General features: G+C 43.3%; 1 protein-coding gene across 2 annotated transcripts in view; it reads right to left on the bottom strand.

Moving 5' to 3' along the window:
* gsg1l (gsg1-like) overlaps nt 1–22,075 on the bottom strand; it is a 342,176-nt gene that overhangs the window by 93,137 nt on the left and 226,964 nt on the right. For both annotated transcript variants that reach the window (XM_078558330.1, XM_078558331.1), the window contains exon 3: nt 4,979–5,131. In XM_078558330.1, coding sequence (XP_078414456.1) covers nt 4,979–5,131 — 153 coding nt within the window. The remainder of the gene's footprint in view (nt 1–4,978; nt 5,132–22,075) is intronic.

Genomic DNA, 22,075 nt, shown 5'->3' with positions numbered 1-22,075 from the left:
CATCTTCTTTGCATCCACCTATCACTGGCCTTCTATCCAGTTCTACCTGTCCCAGCCCCCCTCAAACAGTTTATATTTCACCTCATTTCTATACTTCTTTAGTTCTGATGAAGAGTTATACGGACTCGAAACGTTAACTGTATTCCTCTCCGCAGATGCTGTCAGACCTGCTGAGTTTTTCCAGATATTTTTATTTTTGTTTTAGATTTCCAGCATCCGCAGTATTTTGCTTTTTCCTGTAAAGAGAGTGTTCACTTCTGTGCAATGAATGGATGGCCTTGTTAATGATCGGCTGGAGGGTTAACCTCTAACAGGCAGAGTCAATAATGTTACACCCAGAATACCTGAGTCTCAGCCTTATCCCACGGCTTTCTGCTGGGTTCCCACTGAATTCCAAATGGAATCTGTCCAAGCGGTTGAGGAAATTTGGCTCCTATTTGGTTCTAGCAGCTACTGGTTTTGAAAAATAATATTTTACTGACATTTCCATTTTTAGGAAATAGTGCATAAATGGGAAATATAATTACTGTTATTGTTGCATTTAATTACATAGCAAGATAGCAGATGTTGTTTCAATTCCATGTTGATTGACATATTTGCATCAATTGCCATGATTACATCATTTAATTTGATGATTTTGAGTTCCGGTTTTGAACAATATCATTAATTTTACTGTTTTGGTGGGAAGTATTTCTAATTAATGTTAAATAGTCTGCTGCTGGCGTAAACAATTCTGAGTGTTGACCCCACTGGTGCCTGGGGTCCACGACATCCTGGCACAGGAGGCCCTCTCCAGGGGCTCCATAATTAGGGTTCAGTGTTGGGAGGCACATTCAGAAGGGCCGATGGATTTGGCCACCAGCCACCTTCACAGTGTGAGGCCATCAATAGGAACGGTCGCAATACAATGGTGTTGCCTTCAGTAGGAGGGGAGTGGCTGCCAATGCATTGGGTACAAAGTAGTGGAGATACCAGCCTCCATGTTCTGACTGCAATGACAGGCCTTCTGCTTGGGGATATATGAGCATCCAGAATTACTGCTGGCAAACAATTAAAAGGCCTTAATTGTTACACAGCTCCAGCCTCCTGCTGTGAACCATTTCTGATTCATTAGCAGGCTCCTGACACAGCAGGTGGTCCATGCATGGCCAGGAAACTTGTCTCCCTACATGAAAATGGCCATTAATTCAGGTTTCAAATGTCTTTATTGCCTGCCCCCATGAGCGTGCAGCTGATTCCATTCACAGCTAGATCCTGGGAAATTCGCTTGGAGGCAGGAACACATCTAGGAGCTGATGTGATCGCTAAATTTCCATCTCCCTCCAAAACCATTTTCATGGTGCTGGGAAAATTCCAGCCTAAATCAACATCCAAATTTGGTCTGGATTTTTGTTGCAGCATAGATGCTACATTAAGCAATCGAACTAAACTAATGTTAGCAACAGTTATCCACAGAAACACGCAAATATTTTCAATGGATAACTTTTTCTAACATTACCTGAGATTGATTCCTTAATGTAGCATTGCCATTGGGATGGTGTCACTGATATGTCAGCAGCAATCTTTTAGAGTTCAGGTGTAACCTTTTTTGCTTTGACAGATTAATTTTCCAGGTTTGATAAAGTGGGCAATCTATTCACCCTTCAGCAGTAAAAGCACATCTTTCTGTTCTTCTGCTCAAACCTGTTCTTGTATCTTCTATTTTTAAAATTTGAACAAGAATAGCACTCTGTGAACCAAATAAGTGGATTTTGACATAATAAACAAAGACTCTAATTATCAGAGGAATGCTCCAATCTTAGCTAACTACTCAACAGCCAGAGCTTTCAACCAGAGAACCTGCTACTGACCTCGACTGGCCACAGGAAAGGTCAAATTAAACAGTAAAGTAAATGTGCAATTGTAGTTTGTTTGGCGTTTATATCACATGTATTTATTATTCATAGTAAATCTCCTGAAGTGCTGCTCAAAGTGAGCCAGGTAGCTTACTCTTCCGGTATGGCAGCTGCAGAGAGTGTACAGTGTCATGATAAGAGTTATGTTGAAAGATTGTTTAGTTTGTTACGGCCAGATGAGAAGGGTGAACTGGCTCTCCTCTATTCAACCTCCTCGGTTGGTCACAACAAAGGTTGAAGTTTCTTTCTTACGAGGATATGCCCTTTTTCCAAATCAGCGTGGATGTTACTATTTTAAGCTGTGAGCAATAAGGAGCCAATCAAACAAAGTTTACTTGAATCAAAGAAAGAGCAAATTTATTAACCACTAAACCCAAGAAAAATAATGCTGTCATTTGGGCACACACGCGCGCACACACACACATACGCACACACACGCGCACACATGCACACACATACGCACACACACACGCGCGCACACACACACACAGGTATCAACTGGAGTTAGGGTCCAATAAAACAAAGGTCAAAGATTATTAGGTTAAGTGTTCTTTTTAAATGCTGTGGCTGAGATTGTGCTCATCGGCGAGGTTTCCAGCAGTATTGGGTCAGTGTCACCAATCAGTGGCAAAAGAATGTACACATAAAAAGAAAAAGATTCAGTTCTTGCTATTTTCTTCCGATGTGGAGTCAAGATTTATAATCACATGATCAAATATCCATCACCAACAGCAATTCATTTTTAATTGGCCTTAGAATAATTTGTGTGGACCTTAAAGAAACAACTTGCCCCTTAACGTAGAATGTTGTATGCCTTGTTTTTTGTTTCATTGGATATGGTCAGATGAAGAAGATGTTGCAACAATTACAAGATCTTGGTTTGGTGGTAGATTTCTGGTAGAGTTGGCTTCTTGAACTGGGTGACATGCTTAACCCAAAAGAGAGTGTGAGAGAGAGAGAGAGAGAACCTTCAGCTTGTTTCCTCTGCTGATGACTTTCTTGATACCACCTGTGTCATTTTCAATTTCCCTCTAAGTGGCTGGGCAGCCTTGCCTTGAAATACGTTACCCATTGTGTATTTCCAAGAAGCTTTGGGTGGATCATTGTCACATAAACAATGAATTACTAAATTATATTACTAAATGTAATATAAATCTGAATAATAAGTTGTGCTCTCAAAAAGAGACAAACATGATGGAAATTTTATATTGCAGATTCCAGCTATGGTCATTTTAGAGCACTGCACATAGTATTTCAAATGTTATGCAAGATTAATACTTTCAACTGGCATTCAAGAAAAAAAACAGTTCCTCACCTTCATTCATCACTCCATCCTTGCTTTAAAATTCCTTCATAATCTTGCCCCTCTCTATCTCTATAACCTCCTCTAGTCCCACAACCTATTGTGATCTCTGAGACTTTCCAATTTTGGCCTCTTGCTCATCTCCGGTTTGCTCCACCATTGGTGGCCATGCCTTCAGATGCCTAGCCTTAACCTCTGGAGTTCCCTTCCTCAACCTTTGTTCTTCTCTAACTCTCTCTTCCTTTAAGGCATTCCTTAAAATTTATTTCTTTAACCAAGCTTTTGGTCATGCACCCTAATGTTGCCAAATTTTGTTAGCTCATACTCCTGTAAAATGCCTGAGGACATTCAAATACATTAACAGTGTGGTATAATTGTAAGTTGTTCTTGTTGTTGACTCTATTCCTCATGTCTACTTTTGGAATTAAGTGTAGGCTGACAGATTCTGGGCAATATTACACCTCCTTATTAATCTCCTTTGTTGCTTGTTTCAGAGGGATCTTAATTATATCCACAAATTAAAATTATCTTGAGCTTCATTTCTCCAGTAGCAACTCACTTTGCCGTCCATACACTCATAACCCAAATGGTGTTAAAATCGAGACTACTGTTTAATAACTTCTTCCAGACCTTTTGGAACCTGACTAGACTGATTCTGCAATCTAAGTGATGAGGGTCACACAGACACACCACAGATTGGGAAAGCGTGAACCACAATCCATGATTTTCCATTTGGTTCACTGGGAGACTCATCTGTCTATCACTTTAAAGGGGGTGGATCTATACTCCCCCTGTCCAGGGGGCTACTGGAGTTACAATCCAAGGGTTGTACATACCTTCTGGCTAATTTAACAAATCTAAACAGGAGGGACATTCCCTGCTCCAAGTTAATGTAAATAAGTTACAAAAAATGTACTTACTTCTCTATTGTCAAATTTAGGACTGCTGGATATGCCATTCTGGACCAGGAAATGCTAAGCAGATCATGCATGGAGTAGGTTTCACTAGGTTATGCTGTTTTTAGCAGTGAAGACCTTCAACAGGCATTAAGTTCCTGATTAGCATACTCAACCAGACTATAGACTGTTTTGGGAAATTGCCCTGGATACTTGGGAATGAACAGGCACTTAGAATCATATCGGGAATTTAATCCCTAAAACTCTAATTTTTCATGCAAAACTGCAGTTCTTGGCAAGAATAACTTTCTCCCCTAAGTTTTTCTAATCTTTCCCTATAGTTCATCCTTGAGTTCGATCTTGTTGCTCTTTTCCATATTCTCTCTAATTCTTGTTTATTTTAAGTTTAATACCAAAATTGAACATGATAGTTTACATGTGGTTTGATCGATGAATGATACACTGCCTAGCAGAATCTCTAGAGATGGGCACTTCATTCTCTGAGCTATATATCCCAGTGTTCCATTGGTTTTTTTAATTGCTTTTCCATAAAACCCAGATATTGAAAGCAATAAATCAACATCACAGCCAGCCCGTAAATTATGGCTCCTCACATGCAAGGAATAAACTGAGTACAGTATTGCTACACTGTTGGCTATGTATTCAATGACTGATATGTCCAGTGCCTAGAATGTCATCATCGCAGTTTGTTATCGCTTAAACACTCCCCATAATCCCAGGACATATTTGAAAAGATTTATCAGTCACTTGCATCTGCAATATTCATGTTTCTTTGACATTTCTGAAAGAAATCTTGAATGCGCCATCAACAGAGGGATAGGCTTTAGTTTTCTATCAATTGAAGAAACTGAAATTATACATACCTGAAAGCACAGTGAAGACTGCAGCAAATGCATTCAGTTTGAGGCCATCAATCACATTACTTGAATGAAAGAGCTCCAGACACATCAGGCTGAAACCAACAACTAAAAGCACGATATATAAAACTTCAGAGATGACCGACAACCAAAGAACACCTGCAACACAGGAGACATACACTGAGAAATCACATAGAATGATAGGCTACAGGAGCAAATTTGTCGTAATCTTAGCGCATACTGGCCATGATATGAAACACACCAATACTCAACTGTATAATGGTAATTTAGCTGTCTGATGTGAAGCTGGATTAAAATGTATGGTCACAAGATGAATTAAAGATGACTCAATATGTAGTCAAACATGAAGAGTTCTGAGAAAATGACACATTACCAAATATTGCTCAAATACTGAAAGAACTGAGTTTATAATATACCCAGTGACTTCTAAAATCTGGAAGTAAATCATGTTTTCACTCCAATGACCTTTAAACAATTCATTAAAATTACAGCTACTTCTATATTAATGATTTTTTAATACCTGTGATATAATTGATTTTTAAAATTAAAAGCTCACTGAAGCATTAATAAGATGTAGTCTGATTCTAATTTCCAGTCTAAGGGCTCTCTCACACGTACACTGCATGTTCATTAATGTAACAAATTACCCGAGGAAATAAAGACCAGATTTCATGTTAAAATCAATTGAATTAATCTTTTAAGACATCATTTTTGCTCTAAAATTATAAGTGTTAGAACTTCACAATTGCCAGATTTCCCCATCCACTAACAAATGTGTAGCAGGGCGTGACTTCCAGCCAGTGATGGCCAAGGATGTTAATCCCATTGTGTATCCTGGGGTCAGCTGCTTCACACAATGCTGAGTGGGATAAAACTGAGATTAAACACATCAGGTGATTGTCAAACTCAAAAATACCACCAACTGTCCAATGAGAAGCTGAAGAGAACAAGGACGAAGTGGAGGAGGAGGAGTAGGGGAAGGAGGAAGAGGAGGAGGAGGAAGATATGCAGGAGGAAGAGGTGGAGTAGGAAGAGAAGGAAGAGGAGGAGATGGAAGAGGCAGAGGGGAGGAAAAGATGGAGGAAGATGAGGAGAAGGAGGAGGAAGAGAAGGATGAGGAGGAAGAGGATGAGGTGGAAGGGCAGGAGGAAGAAGGGGAGATGGAAGATGTTGAGGAAGAAGAGGGGGAAGAGGGGAGGAGGAAAAGGGGAGGAGGAGGAGGACTAAGAAGAAGAGGTGGAGGAGGAAGTGGAAGAGGAAGAGGAGGGGAAGAAGAGGAGGTGGATGAGGAAGAGGAGTAGGAGATGGAGGAAGATGAGGAGGAAGGGGTGGAGGAGGAGGAGGAAGGGAGGAGGTTAAAGAGGAGGAGCTGGAGGAGGATGCAGAGGAGTAGGAGATGTGCAGGAGGAGAACGAGGAGCAGGAAAAGGAGGAGGAAGTGGAAGATGAGGATGAGGAAGAGGAGGAGAGGGAAGAGGGGGAGAAGGAAGAGTAGAGGGGAAAGGAGGAGAAAGAGGAGAAGGAAGGAGGGGGAAGAGGAGGAGGGGAAGAGGAGGAGGGAGAGGCAGAGGAGGAAAGGGAGGAGGAGGATGAGGAGGAGAGTGGAGAGTAGATGGAGGAAGAGTAGAAGGAGGATAAGGAAATGGATGAGGAGGGGAAGAGGAGGAAGAGGAGGAGGAAGAGGTAGAGGAGGAAGAGGAGAGGAGGAAGAGCAGGAGGAGGAAGAGGAGGAGGAAGAGGTAGAGGAGGAAGAGGAAAGGAGGAAGAGCAGGAGGAGGAAGAGCAGGAGGAGGAAGAGAGGGAAAAGGGGAGGAGGAAGAGTAGGAGGAGGAAAAGGAGGGGGAAAGGAGAAGGAAGCGGAGAAAGAGGAGGAGGAGGTGAAAGAGGAAGAGGTGGAGGAGGAAGCAGAGGAAGAGGAGGAGCAGGAAGAACAGGAAGATGAAGAAGAGGAGAATGAGGAAGACGAAGAAGAGGATGAGGGAGAAGAGGCAGAGGAGGAGTAGGAGGAGGAAGGGGAGGAAGAAGAGGTGAAGGACAGGTAGGAGGAAGAGGCGGAGTAGGAAGAGGAGGGGAAGAGGAGGAGGATGGTGAGGAGGTAGAGATGGAAGAGGAAGAGGGTGAGGAAGAGAAGGACGAGCAGGAGGAGGAAGAAGAGGAGGAGAAGAGAAATAGGAGGAGGAAGAGGATGTGGTGGAACAGGAAGACAATGAGGGGGAAGAGGGAGAAAAGGGCCGGTTGAGGAATTTGAGGTGGAACTAGAGGAGGAAGAGGAGGAGGAAGGGGAGGAGATGGGAAGAAGGAACAGGATGAGGAAGAACCAGGGGAAAAAGAGGATGAAGATGAACCGGCGGAGGAAGTGTAGGAATAAGAGGTGGAGGAGTAAACAGAGGAAGAAGAGGAGGAGATGAAAGAGGAAAAAGGAGGAAGTGGGGAAGAGCAGGGCGAAGAGAGGGAGGAAGAGGAGGAGGAAGAAGAGGAGGAAGAAGAGGAGGAGGAAGAAGAGGACAGGGAGGAAACAAGGGGGGGTAAGAGGAGCAGTAGGAAGAGGATGAGGAGGAGGAGGGGGAGAAAGAGGAGGAAGAGGAGGAGTAAGAGAGGGAGGAAATGGAGGAGGAGGAAGAGGGGGAGGAGGGAGGGAAAGGATGAGGAAAAGCAGGAGGAGGAAGAGGAGGAGGGATTGAAAGAATGAGGAAAAGCAGGAGGAGGAAGAGAAGGAAATGGAGGAGGAAGAGGATGACGTAAAGGAGGAGGGGGAAGATGGGGAGGAACAGGAGGAGCAAGAGGAGGAAGTGCAGGAGGAGGAAGAGGAGGAGGCAGAAGAGGAGTAAGAGGAAGAGGAGGATGAAGGACAAGAAGAAGGAGGAAGAGGAAGTGGTGGAGGAAATGGAGGAGGAGGATGGTGAGGAGGAAAAGGAGGAGGAAAATGAAAAGGAGGAGGAAGGAGGGGGAGGAAGTACACCAGGGAGTAGGGGAACAGGAAGAGGAAGGAGTATTAACATTAACAGTAACAGTAACCTCAACCCATTCACCCATAGTCCTTACCTTTCCTCTATTAGTGACCATCACACTGCCCTCCTTCCAACAACAAAATGAATATTCCATTCAATTTTATAAATTCAGTCAACTCAACATACAAAAATAAACCAATCAATCATGTGCATTCCCTTAGTTCCCATCTTCTGTATGTCTCTGTCTGTCCTGGTGCTTCTACAAGGTGCCAACTGCCCAGTGGCTGCAGCCTGGCTGGTAGAAGGTTGCTGACCTTCACCTCAGGAGGCTGCAGTTAAGCTTGGTGATCAACCTTGAACATTCTGGCTTCTGCATCATTTCAGCCTGGGCTTCCCACTGCCTGGGAATGGCTGCTGGCAGGGGGTCTGGGAGCAGGCTGTTGTCATCCTGATAGAGGACTCAGCCAGAGCCTCAACAATCCCACTGATCCATCAGAGGAAAGATTGATGGACCCGGTGAGAGGCCCTTTGAACATGGTATCTAAATTCATGTCAGTAACACACAGAGCTTTGATGGAAGCTGTTTGTGCCGCAATGGAAGCTGTGACATCACCTATCAGATGCTGCGTCATGGTGGGTTCCACGGTTGGGGTGGAATCTTGCTGTGGTGTCAGGGGGGTTACCTGCTGGCTGGAGAGCCGGTCAGAGACCCGTGCTGCCTCTTCCTGGGAAGGCCCACTGAACCACAAGCTAATGGTAGGCCTTCCCCTAGAATCAAGACCCCGGGGGTGGAAGTCTCACCGACCGAGAGCTTCCAGCCAATCAGAGGCCAGCAGCTCTTGCTTTCCAGCTAAGCCGGAAGGAAATCCCTTGGAGTTCCAAGAGCCGTCCAGACTCCAGTTAAGTAAAGTGGGGGGTGTGAATTTCACAGGGTGGAGGTTGCAGGGAGAAGGGGGGCAGGGGTCCAAAAGCAAGGGGAGGGGGTTGGCTCTCAGTGGGCAACCCCCTTCCTGATGTGCAGTCCCTCGATTAAGAACTCATTGCATTTGATGTTCCCCCACAAGGTAACAAGTGGCCCGCACAGGATCACCTTTCGTACACACCGCATGGGAACAGGCCCGTTTACAGCCAGGTTAATCCCAGTGGTTGCAGGATGAAGGCCTTAAGTGGTCATTAAGGGCCTCAATTGGTAGTGGACAGGAAGGTCGACCATGGGCCTTCCCACCCAGAACTTACTTTTGGTGGAGGGGGAAAGGCGGCAGGGTGCAGGTACACCACTGTCCCAAAATAAATCCCCTTCCCACCTCGAAGCTCGTCGGCAGTGAGAGCAGAAAATTCTGCCTAGGGACTGACGGAGGCAACGACATGTTCCATTTTGGAAAGAACAGGCTCCAAGTTCTGTGCAAAGTCCTGGCCAAGTTGGTGCTAGATGTCTCTATGTTCTTTAATATTGAGCACAGGCTTTCTGATAGGTTATCTTCAACCATCAGCTTCTTCTCCCTGGCCCATTGAAGTCCTCATCTAAGTCCTCTGCAGCAGAGTGCATATGTGACCTCACCATCCAGTGAGATGGTACCTGCACTAGCCTTTCCCCCCTGCCCACACTACCCCACCCTGGCTCCTGCCCACTTCGCAGATTACCCCTCTATCCTATCCACGACAATGAAGAAAGTTCCACTGAGTTGAGAGCTGAGACAGTAAAATTCACTGATGGGGCAGGATTTTGAGTCCATGTGATTGACCCTGACTGCGAAATGCTCAGCGCTGCCGGGGTGGGGGTTGGGAGGAGGGTGAGCGTTGAAGTCAGCGCGGGCATGGGGAGCGCTCACAGGAAGCTCACTGAAAGCAGAGAGCTGCCTCGGGGAGCTGAAGAATTTAAAAGCCATAAATAAAGATTTCAAGTGCTGAAAAAAAATGTCCACGTGTCAGGATCAGTCACCTGAACATATGGCTGATGTAAATTCTGTCCAAACATTTTTATCTTCTTTTTAATTAATGTCAGATGAGGTTTCCTCAAAAAGGCAAAGGCCGTCTGGCTGATTCATCCAACTGCCAACCATTACGTTGGACGGGCAACGAGAAATCACCATTGATTACTGTGTTAATGGGCTTCTTAACTGTTGGTAGGCACGTTGCCGGCTCTCCCACGTGCCCACTGACTGAAGTATTGCACGAGTGCGCAATGACGTTGGGACGCTTGCCCGCGTCATCACACGCTCAAGCTGGTCAGGCGCATGCCCGCACACTGAGCTAAAGGTTCTGTCCATGGTGTTCTGCGTGAGAGTGAGGTATAGCTTATCAATTTAGAAGCGAGCTCCGATTGAGAGAGATTGTTGATAGGTGGGTGTAGGGAGAGTGGTGAACTGAGCCGTTGATTAGGTTGTGGGCAGTTGGTAGTATATTTCATTTTTATATGAATTTTCTCACATTGACTACTCGTATGAAATCATTAAACTTCTTTCTGCACAGCGTCCATGTTCCTTAAGTTACACTCCTAACATTGACCTTCACCATTACTTATTCCCACTACCTCCTGAGTATGTGTGTGGAGGACAGCCTGCCCTTTACCCCTATCTCAGATATAGGATTTCTCCCCTTCTCTCCATGTCTTACAACAAGGCCTTTACTGCCAGGTCTGAAAACTTCAGTGCTAGCTCTCTGCCATGTTCAGCTATTGCTCGAAGTATCTAAGATTACCTTTTGAGAAACTGCCACCATTTCTTGCAACCACAATGTACCTCCCCTTTATGAGGTGCAGGCTGCGTTTGTGTAGTGCTACTCACTCGCAGTGCATCCAATGAACAGTACGAGCAGTACAGGTCGAATGCAACAATCATTTCAATGTGTGGGAGCACCAGTTTAATGTTGTCTGCAATGTAATGAACAGCTCCAAGTTAGTTATGAATTGTGATTCCCATGACTGTTTTCAGGGATTAGTCCATTTCTCCACGATTGTGACCCTAAAATGGCTATCGACCTTTCAAGATGTTCATACTGGCTTGGAGCAACTTTCTACATCTCAGATCCGAGGCTCTCAGATGGTAATTAAACAAAGTGTAGAATAGGGAAGAGAAAAGGCCATATCACAAAGGATTAACCGAGTGATGTTCTTTTGTGAGTCATCGTAATAATGCACAGACAGCATTGATGTAATGACAGCTCAGTATTTAATGTAGAGCAACAGGAATTGAGTACTGTGTGGATGTTGAAGCTAAAGATTTTGATATGAAATGATAGATTTCACTTACACCATGGATAGATTGGTGAGACAAGGCTGCTCTTTGATAGACTAAGGCCTCTGAGAAGTATTGGCCTATGAATCTGTGAAGGTATCCCACATGAATTTGGATCTCAGCTGTGTAAGACTAACAACCTTTGCAGTGTCTGGCACTGCCTGGGACATCCGCCGTCAGTCCTTTCCTGATAACACTGTTAGGAAGCACACAATACACTGCTTCAATTCACAAAATGTGTTATGGCACATACAACAGTCACTCCCAGGCTTATCCAGGTAGCAGAACCTTCCTTTAAGCTGATCAATGGCTTGCTAAATGAAAATTCCTGTCTTAGCATGTGTTTCATCACAGTACTCTTCATGAGGTGTGAGAACAATGGGTCTCAGCTGGCACCCAGCAGACATACAGCCCTTTACCCCACTGCTGAAATCCAACTAGAACATTGCATTAAAACAAAAATAAAAGCAAAATACTGTGGATGCTGGAAATCTGAAATAAAAACATAAAATGCTGGAAAAACTCAGCCGGTCTGGCAGCATCTGTGGAGAGAGAAACAAAGTTAATGTTTCGAGTCCGGATGAGTCTTCAGACTGGTGGAGATGTCCCCAATACACAGGTATGGTTCTGGGGTCCTGGGTTTGAATCCCCCCATGGCAGATGGTGGAATTTGAATTCAATAAAAATCTAGAACTAAAAGTCTGATGATGACCATGAAACCACGGTTGATTGTTGAAAAACCCAACTGGTTCACTAATGTCCTTTAGGGAAGGAAATCTGCCATCCTCACCTGGTCTGGCCTACATGTGATTCCAGACCCACAGCAATGTTGCTGACTCTTAACTGCCCCCTGAAATGGCCTAGCAAACCACTCAGTTCAAAGGCAGTTACGGATGGGCAACAAACACTAGCCTAGCCAACGACACCCACATCCCATGAATGAATAAAAAAAAATCAACTGTGCCCACGAGTGGGAGATGCAGATATTCAGTAATGTTTATTGCCCTCTCAGTTTCTATCCCTGTATTATCAATCCCAAGAAACCGTCAGTCATTTGGAAAGGTAATTACATGTTCAGTCATTTTCATCTTGATCAGCAGCTCCTGGTTAATTCAATTCAATTTCACTTTATTATCTGTACTTCACACGAAAATTCATTTTGGGCAACATTGCTCATTCATTAAAAAAAATTACATATAAATGAATAAGAACAATAAAATAAAGAAAATTACCCAATCACAGAGATCTAACTTTCATTAAATATGTGTTAAAAATACTATTCCAATGCATTAAAATAGCCTGTGCCCAATGCCCAATTAGGAGGATACATGCAAAGGCTGAACGGTTAGAAAGGATGATGTCACCGTATCTTAATTTCATGCCACATGACTTGGCCTCTGAAAGGACGGCTGTTTGTTTGACCCGACCTCAAACTTGTCAGGATTTCTACTGTCGTGTTTTGGGGCAGAAGCGTGCTGGATCTAAAATTGCCCAGATTGTCCAAAATTGCTGTCCGGAACAAGCCTAAAGGCTGACTCCTTCAACCAAGAAATCTGAATATCAAGATAATGGGGAAAGAACTGCTCTGGTTTCTAATAAATTATAAAAGTGTTTAAAAAGAACAGCTGAGAATTTCCACGGACGTTGTCATACGCAATCTTCTGTTGGGCATTCAGTGGGATGTTGCTGGTATGCCCATGGTGTAAGAAGCTGAAAATGGCCATTAATGTAATTTCTTAGAATCAATCTCCCCACAAAAGTACAGTCAATGTTACAGCAGGACACCAGCACATCACATGTGAAAATTTAAAACCTATTTACAATATCACTGCACACAGTCAGCAGAGCAATTCTCCTTTTTTCTTTGTTTTTGGAACTGTTGCTTATCAATCAATTTTCTGTACTTGCCACCATTTCCCTAATTCTACACTTCAATATTCAAAATAAGTGTAAAATGTTTTAGTTTGACAGGCAATATAATCGGCGCAGGCTTGGAGGGCCGAAGGGCCTGTTCCTGTGCTGTACTTTTCTTTGTTCTTTGTTCTTTAAGAAAATTGAAAACGCCTATCACTAATGTAATGTGCAATTGCACAGGATACATTGCAATAGCTTCCACAATACCATCTACCCAGCCTGTGAGCTCCACAGCAGGTCATGACTTGGACCATTCCTTCTCTGTCACTGGGTCAAAATTCTGGAACTTTCTGCCTAACAGCATCTTCACTACAAGGGCTGTAACTGTTCAAGACAAGGGCCCACGACAACAGAGGATGATTAACAAATGGTATCCTTGCAAGCAGTCGCCACATCCTGGGAATCAATAGAAGAAGTTTTTGTTTGATATCATCAAATCAAACTGCATGTTTTGAAGGCAACGATGAAAATCAATATCAACAAGATTAAAGAAAGTGAAAATGAATTTCTCAATAGAATTGTATTTTATGTAAAAAAAAAAGACTTGCTTAATCAGTCCAGCAAAATATGCAGCAAATACATTTTAATGAATTTGAGGTTCATGAGAGGCCGGCAGCAAAACAGGGGGGGGATGTAATTGTTTGCATTGTGTTTGTAGAGTGACTCAGGGTGCAAATCAAATATTTATCATTACAGGAGTGGTGTGATTGATTTCTGCCTTAGTCTATGGGTTTTGATCATTCCATTATACAGCAAATCATGAATTTCAAGCAGTGGGGAGTTTGCTGTCTTTTCAAATGATCGACTAAAGCCTGAGATCTTACAAAACTCGTACACATTATATGCCAAAATGCTCAGATAGTTTTACATCTACACACACTCCAATTTCATTGTTATCTGTTATGACATATCTTAGATCCCTTTTATTGAAATCTAGAAATTATTCACATAGGAGGAAAGTCAAACAACAGCAAGTTATCAAAGGATTCCAATTTCAGTCATACAGTGATTCATATTAACTTTCTGCTGGTGATTTTTGTCTGTTCAAAGCTGTCCATGACTGAGTTTTGATTTGCTTCTGTTATAACCTCTTAAAATTTCATTCTCGGTGATGTCGTACAAAAAGAAACAAAACATCAAACCACCCGTTTGGGTCAACTTGTTCATTTACACAAGCTGTTCAACCAGCTTAACCTGGGCTTTATTTTAATTTTAACCTGTAACTTCTTGCTGAATAGTGCAGCAGTCAGCAGCAAGGAGGTTAAATTCAGCTGCATATATCAACCTCTCACTTTCATCATCCCTCAGCTAATATATCAGAATTATTGACAAGTTCATGGTAATTGAGAACATATTGACAACCATATGGAAGAACACGAGGCCTTCATGAAATATGATGAAATTATTATAGACAGATTCGACATGAAGACAGAAGTAATCAAGCAAGTTGCAATGCTTCAGTTAGACTGCAGTACCAGCCTATGTGCTATTTCCAGGGTGCACTTCAAATCGATGTCGACCTCTGTGAGTAAATGGTCCTGAATGGCGACGTCGTGAACTCCACAAACTAATCAGTCCCACAGCAAATCATTGAGTCTGTCTCCGAAGCCACAGTGCTCAGTCAACTCCTTTAACTTCACTACATAGGTTGTGGTGAACTTTCCCAGGGCCCCAACTCTGGAATTAAACTGAAACCGCTGCATTATTATGGATGGCTTCGGCTAGAAATGCGTTTTCATGAGGTCCACTAATTCATTAAAGGAATTAGGATTGGGCGCGTTCGGGGCCGTCAGGCTGTGGATGAGATATACACTCAAAAGGATGGCTTTCTGCTCCTTCTCCGCAATAATTTTGTTTGCAACGAAATATAAACAAAGGCATTGTACACACTGGCTCCATGCTTCCATAGTCGTATAGTAAGGTTGATTCTGCTGAAGAGTGGCATGACTGGTGAGTGGTCTTTTCTCTTAAGATTCGATGTGCTCATGTTAACAAGGTGAGATGCAGTGTTGGAGCTATTTTATCCTCGTCACCAAATCTAATGACTTGCTGGAGCAGACAAGTTTCAACAAGAAACAGATAAACTTTTTCCAGAGATCTTTTCAAGTGCTACATGCTCGATCAGGACTCTAGTCAGGAAGCCCCACCCCCCAGATTGCCCGCGCTTAGGGATGATTGGTCAGAGCCTCCAAGAACATCACTTGACCCTGATAGACAGCAGGAGAGGCTATACCTTCATTTACTACAGGTGCGTAGGTCAATGCTGGCTGCTCCTTCCAGTTTTATTATTACTTTTCTGTAGTGGTTTGATACAACTGAGTGCCTTGCTTGGCCATTTCAGAGGACAGTTAAGAGTCAACTACACTGCTGTGAGTCTGGACTCACATGTAGTCCAGACCAGGTAAGGATGGCAGATTTCCTTCCCTAAATGTCATTAATGAACCAGCTGGGTTTTTACACTAATCCGGTAATTTCATGGTCACCATTACTAAGGCCAGCTTTTCATTCTAGATTTATGAGGTATTGTGTGTGAAGGGTGTCAGGTTTGTGAGGAGGTGAAAGCAGTATTGGATAGGAGAGTAAAAGCTTCAGAATATGGCATTAGGAGCACAAAAGTGAAATGTGCTGCAGTAAAAGGGAGAGGGTGCTGGTATTTGATGTAGAGAAGGGTGGTGAGTGCTGGGACTTCAGTTCGTGCAGGATTATGCAAAGAGGGATATGATTGGAGTTAGGAATCTTAGCAACCCTGATCAGGTTAAAACATTTCTTCTGGAATTGCAGTCTGGCCCATGCTGTGTTGTTCCTGGATCTGGAAACTGTCAGCTTGGCAGGATATCTTCCTGTCATTTGGTGGGAAAAGCAAATCCCTGCTCTGACTGACCTTCTCCATCAAGATGTCCGTGGCAGTGTTCAAAATACAAGGGATTCCGTCAGTTATCTACTTCTCCTGCAAGAATGTTTCTTTTATGCTTACAGAACTAAAGCGCATCTTCGCTTTAAGAGGGGCAGGCTATCTTTAATTATGGAAGGAACATCAGAAAGTGAAAGCCTCGATTCAGGCAGCTGCCAAACAACAATGGGATTAAAACTGGCAGCTTGCCTTTTTCACCATAATGGGAGTCCCTGAACAATTCACCAGTCCAGCCCTGCCCATGTGATTGGGCATATGCTGCTGAATCCCCTCAGTCCCTGGCTGGAAAATGGACCTGCCTGAAATTCTTCCCCTGTAACAGTACTCTAAAGTTTCAGTTATTCTTCTGGCATTAGATATAGGTGATGATCATACCCATGTTCATGAATAAATTATATATCAGGATTCAAATTTCTCAGAAAATCACATGGGTTGCACCCAAATTCCTAATTCCTAACCCTGACACATGAAGCTGTATGCTAGAAGTGCTGAAGACAGGACTTAGCTCCGGAAGTGCGATGTTCAATGTGCCTATTTACTGACTGGAACTCAAGAGTCAACCATGTAGTCTCCCTAAACCCTCCAGTGCTCAGTTTAATGGAATTTATCATCAGCGTGTTTGAACAGAATGCTTAAGTTAATTTGAAAAAAAATTCTGCAACTATTCCCAAATACTGACTCCAATGCTGAGTACTGTACAATGAATAAACCTGGAACTACTAACAATCTTCAGATAATATTTGAGTCTCATCTGCCAGAAAAGAGTTTTAAAATGTGAAGCACTCATCAAAATGATGTTTCCCCAAATGTACTGCTAACCAGAATTGTTTGACCACTTTACTGTAGTGTTTATAATTTAGGATTACAGGGATAGCTGTTTGATAATCACTCCAACCTCCACATTTCAAATGAGTCTTAGTTGTGCCTGGGGTTTGGGGGCTGCTCCCGAAGGTGCTTCTCACTCATCTTCTCTCAGTGAGTGACATCACTATGACATAGGTCCTTACGCACATGCTCAGTAACTAGCGTTGAGTTAACCCCTTACTCTACAGACATTGCACCTCAAATTGAATGTTTATCTCCCTATTTTCAGTCTGGAAAACAGGTGCAACAAGCGTCAATTTCTACAGGTGAATGCTCTTATTCACAGAGCTGCCTCAAGGAGATGAAGAGATATGAAAAATAAATAAATAAATCAAAATGTAATGGAACATGTCCCCTCATGTGACTCTGACATATGAACAGGGACATGTTATTAATGAAAATTTAAAGTTTTTATTTTATTTTTATTTGCTTTTGGAAACCTCATCCCGCCCGTTAGGTTGGATGGGCAGTGAGAAGTTTAAGTTAATTGATTACTTAATGGCCTTTTAATTAACGGTGGGTGTGCTGCCGGATCCAATGCGTGCCCGCCGACCAAACTAATACGTGACTGCACGTTGACATTGGCACGCTCGGCCGATGCCAACGCGGGTCATTTCACACTCGAGCAGGTCGGGTGCACACCTGCCCACTGAGTGAAAATTTCTGACCATAAGATCCTGAGGTGTCTTGACCGGGTGGATGTGGAGAGGATGTTTCCTCTTGTGGGAGAATCTAGAACTAGGGGTCACTGTTTAAAAATAACATTTGAAATGGAGATGAGATTAATTTTTTTCTCTGAGGTCCGTGAATCTTTGGAACTCTCTTTCTGAAAAGGTGGTGGACGCAGAGTTTTTGAATATTTTTAAGGCAGTGGTGGATAGATTCTTGGTGAGCAAGGGGGTGATAGGTTATCGGGGGTAGGTAGGATGCAGGTTTCAGGTTACTATCAGATCAGCCATGATCTTATTAAATGGCGGAGCAGGCTCGAGGGGCTGAATGGCCTACTCCTGCTCCTTGTTCATATGTTCATATGTAAACACAAATACACACACACACAAATACACATTCAATCTCACAGACATACACACACAAATAATCACACACACTATGCACACACTACACAGAAACACAAATACACAATAATACGCACACACACACAATGTACACACACAAATGTATACACACACTTGCGCACACATACATAAATGCATACTCGCGCAAACACAAGTACATACACACAAACACGGATGCATACACACACACAGAAATATGCATACACATGTAAACACACACAGATGTACACATACACACACATGCGCACCTATGCATATATATTATGTGTATGAAGACATAATACATAGAGGGAGCAACTGAACATGATCTGAAACTTTTGTCTTGGTGAAACAGAAAATTTTCTTGCTATACATTTATCTATACATTATTGTTGAAATCATAGTCATGAAATAAATAGCTGTAAAAGTCTGGGTTGCAGGTTTATTGGCTTTTTAAATAAAGAAAACTGATTCACATTTATCACTCAAGTTTGAACATTGAGTATTTACTGTGTATCGATTAATTTTCAATTATCCTCAGTATATAGTCCGTGACAAACAACAGACAAGGAAGAGAGAAACAAAGTTATAGCCTTTCATCAGGACCTGAAATGTTAATTCTGTTTCTCTCTCAGATTAAGTTGATTCTTTCCAGCATTTTCTGTTTCTCTTTTGGATTTCCAGTGTATGCAATATTTTGCAAAATTGACCGTCCTTACTAGGCTGTCACAACAAATTGTATGCTTATTTTTCTTCTGAAATGAATACCTTAAATATCTTGTTAATTGAATTAATTTCACGTGGAGACTGTACCCTTTCTGTAACAAATAAATTTAACAATATGATCCCAAAATTCCACAGTATTTTAACTCGTTGCACTTCATCCAAATAAAATGTTGCTATGGGTACCCTCATAGCTCCAAGTTAGGCATGTCTTTTTGTAGGGTTTGTGGACCATTCCATATTTCAGTCCTATGCAGACCCCCTGCCCCAACTCTTTTTCCGTTACATTGATCACTGTATCAGTGCCGCTTCCTGTTCTTGCCTAGAGCTGGAAAATTTCTTCAACTTTCCTTCCAATTTCTACCTTTCTCTCAGCTTCACCTGGTCCATCTCCAACACTTCCCTCCCTTGACTTCTCTGTCTTCATTTCTGACGATAGACTGTCTACCAATTTTCATTAAAAGCCCACTGACTCCCACAGCTACGACTACACCTCCTCATACCTTGCTTCGTGTAAGGACACTGTTCTATTTTCTCAGTTTCTCTGTCTCCATCGCATCTGTTCTGATGAGGTAACCTTTCACATCAGCACTACTGACATGTCTTCCTTCTTCCCCCCCAACCCCCCTGCCGTTTTGCCCACAGTGGTTGATGGTGCCCTCAACTGTGTCTGATGCCTTTTGCACACTTCTCCTCCCACCCCTTCCCTTCCCTCCCAAAACCATGATAGGGCTCCTCTTCTCTTCACTTTCCACCCCACCAGGTTCCGCACTCAAATGGTCATCCTCCATAATTTCTGCCACCTCCAGCATGAGGCACCCACTGAACACATCTTCCCTTTCCCTCCCCTGTCAGCGTTCTAAAGGGACCGTCCCCTCTGTGACACCCTGGTCCACTCCTCAATCACCCCCAGCACTTCATCCCCTTCCCAAGGTACCTCCCAAAGCAATGGCAGGAGGTGTAAAACCTGGCCTGACTCCTCTCTCTTCACTGTCCAAGGCCCCAAACACTCCTTCCAGGTGAAGCAGTGATTCACTCATACTTCTTCCAATTTAGTCTACTGCATTCACTGCTCACAATGCGGTCCCCTCTGCACTGGGGAGACTAAATGCAGCTTTGCAGAACATCTTCACTCAGTCCACAAGCATGACCCTGAGCTTCCAGCCACTTGCCATTTCAATTCACCAATGTTCCAGTGAAGCTCAACGCAAACTGGAGGAACAGCACCTCATAGAACCATACAACCATAGAACACCACAGCACAGAAAACAGGCCATTCTGCCCTTCTAGTCTGTGCCGAAATATTATTCCGCTAGTCCCATTGACCTGCACCTAGTCCATAACCCTCCGGACCTCTTCCATCCATGTATCTATCCAACTTATTCTTAAAACTTAAGAGTGAGCCCGCATTTACCATGTCAGATGGCAGCTCGTTCCACACACTCACCACTCTCTGAGTGAAGAAGTTCCCCCTAATGTTCCCCCTAAACCTTTCCCCTTTCACCCTAAAGCCATGTCCTCTTGTGTTTATTTCTCCTAATCTAAGTGGAAAGAGCCTACTCGCATTTACTCTGTCTATACCCCTCATAATTTTGTAAACTTCTATCAAATCTCCCCTCATTCTTCTACGCTCCAAGGAATAAAGTCCTAACCTGTTTAATCTTTCCCTGTAACTCAACTCCTTAAGACCCGGCAACATCCTAGTAAATCTTCTCTGCACTCTCTCAATCTTACTGATATCCTTCCTGTAGTTAGGCGACCAGAACTGCACACAATACTCCAAAGTTGGCCTCACCAATGTCTTATACAACCTCACCATAACATCCCAACTCCTATACTCAATACTTTGATTTATGAAGGCCAGTATGCCAAAAGCTTTCTTTGCAACCTTGTCTACCTGTGACGCCACTTTCAGGGAATTATGTATCTGAACTCCCAGATCCCTTTGTTCCTCCGCACTCCTCAGTGCCCTACCATTTACTGTGTATGTCCTACCTTGGTTTGACCTTCCAAAATGTAACACCTCACACTTTCCTGCATTAAATTCCATCTGCCATTTTCTGGCCCATTTTTCCAGTTGGTCCAGATCTCTCTGCAAGCTTTGAAAGCCTTCCTCGCTGTCCACAACGCCTCCAATCTTAGTGTCATCAGCAAACTTGCTGATCCAATTCACCACATTATCATCCAAATCATTGATATAGACAACAAACAACAATGGTCCCAGTACAGATCCCTGAGGCACACCACTAATCACAGACCTCCAGTCTGAGAAGCAATCATCCACTACCACTCTCTGTCTTCTCCCACAAATCCAATTTCGAATCCAGTTTACAACCTCTCCATGGATACCAAGTGTCTGAACTAACCTCCCATGTGGGACCCTGTCTTCTGATTAGGCACTTTACAGCCTTCCGGACTTAACATTGAGTTCAACAACTTCAGACCATAAACTCTGCCGCTGCTTTTTGATTCTGTTTTTTTTGCCATGTGCCAGTCTGAACCTTGTTTTTCATGTTTTTGCTTTTGGACAGAGCTGTTCATTATTCTGCCATTCACGCTCACTCTGGATCAATGCTTTGTTTCTTTACTAAAGCTATTACCACTCGCTTTGCTTTTATTCCATCTTTGTTATTTAATCTCTCCTGCCCTCTATCCAATCCCAGACCTTTCCTTTAATTCTTCCTCCCCCTCCCCCTTTTGACAGCATATAACCCATCGCCTCCTTCAGTTTCTACTCTCTTTCAGTTCCGGAAAATAGCCATAGTCATATTCAGCCCAAAATGTTAACTCTGTTTCTCTCTCCACAGATGCTACTAGGCCTACTGAGTTTTTCCAGCACTTTCTGTTTTGATTTCAGATCTTCAGCATCTGCAGTATTTTACTTTTATTTGAGAGTTTTAGAGGGTCAGGTATGTGAGTACCTGATGGGCATACACTAATGCATTATCATTATTGTGGAGGAGAAGCAGCTGGGGACTCATAGACGTTTACAACACCGAAAGAGGCCATTCAGCCCATAGTGTCTGCACCAGTCAACAAAGATCTGGCTACACTAATCCCATTTTCCAGCACTTGGCCCATAGCCCTGGAGGCTATGGCAACGCAAGTGAATATTAAATGCTTCTTAAATGTTATGAGAGTTTCTGACTCAACCACCCTTTCAGTCAGAGAGTTCCAGAATCCCACCACCCTCTGGGTGAAAACATTTCTCCTCAACTCCCCTCTTAGCCTTCTACCTCTTACCTTAAATCTCTGCCCCCTGGATATTGACCCCTCTACTAATGGAAAAAGCACCTTCCTATCCACCCCACCTATGTCCCCCATAATCTTATACACCTGTATCAGATTGCTTCTCAACCTTCGATGCTCCAGGGAAAACAACCCCAGCCTACCCAATCTTTCCTCATAGCTCAGACCTTCCAGCCCAGGCAGCATCCT

The sequence above is a fragment of the Cetorhinus maximus genome, chromosome 15 (assembly GCF_964194155.1).
Source record: "Cetorhinus maximus chromosome 15, sCetMax3.hap1.1, whole genome shotgun sequence".
Lineage (NCBI taxonomy): Eukaryota > Metazoa > Chordata > Chondrichthyes > Lamniformes > Cetorhinidae > Cetorhinus > Cetorhinus maximus.
Note: the sequence above shows the minus strand (reverse complement) of the source record. Positions and strands in the feature narration are given on the sequence as shown.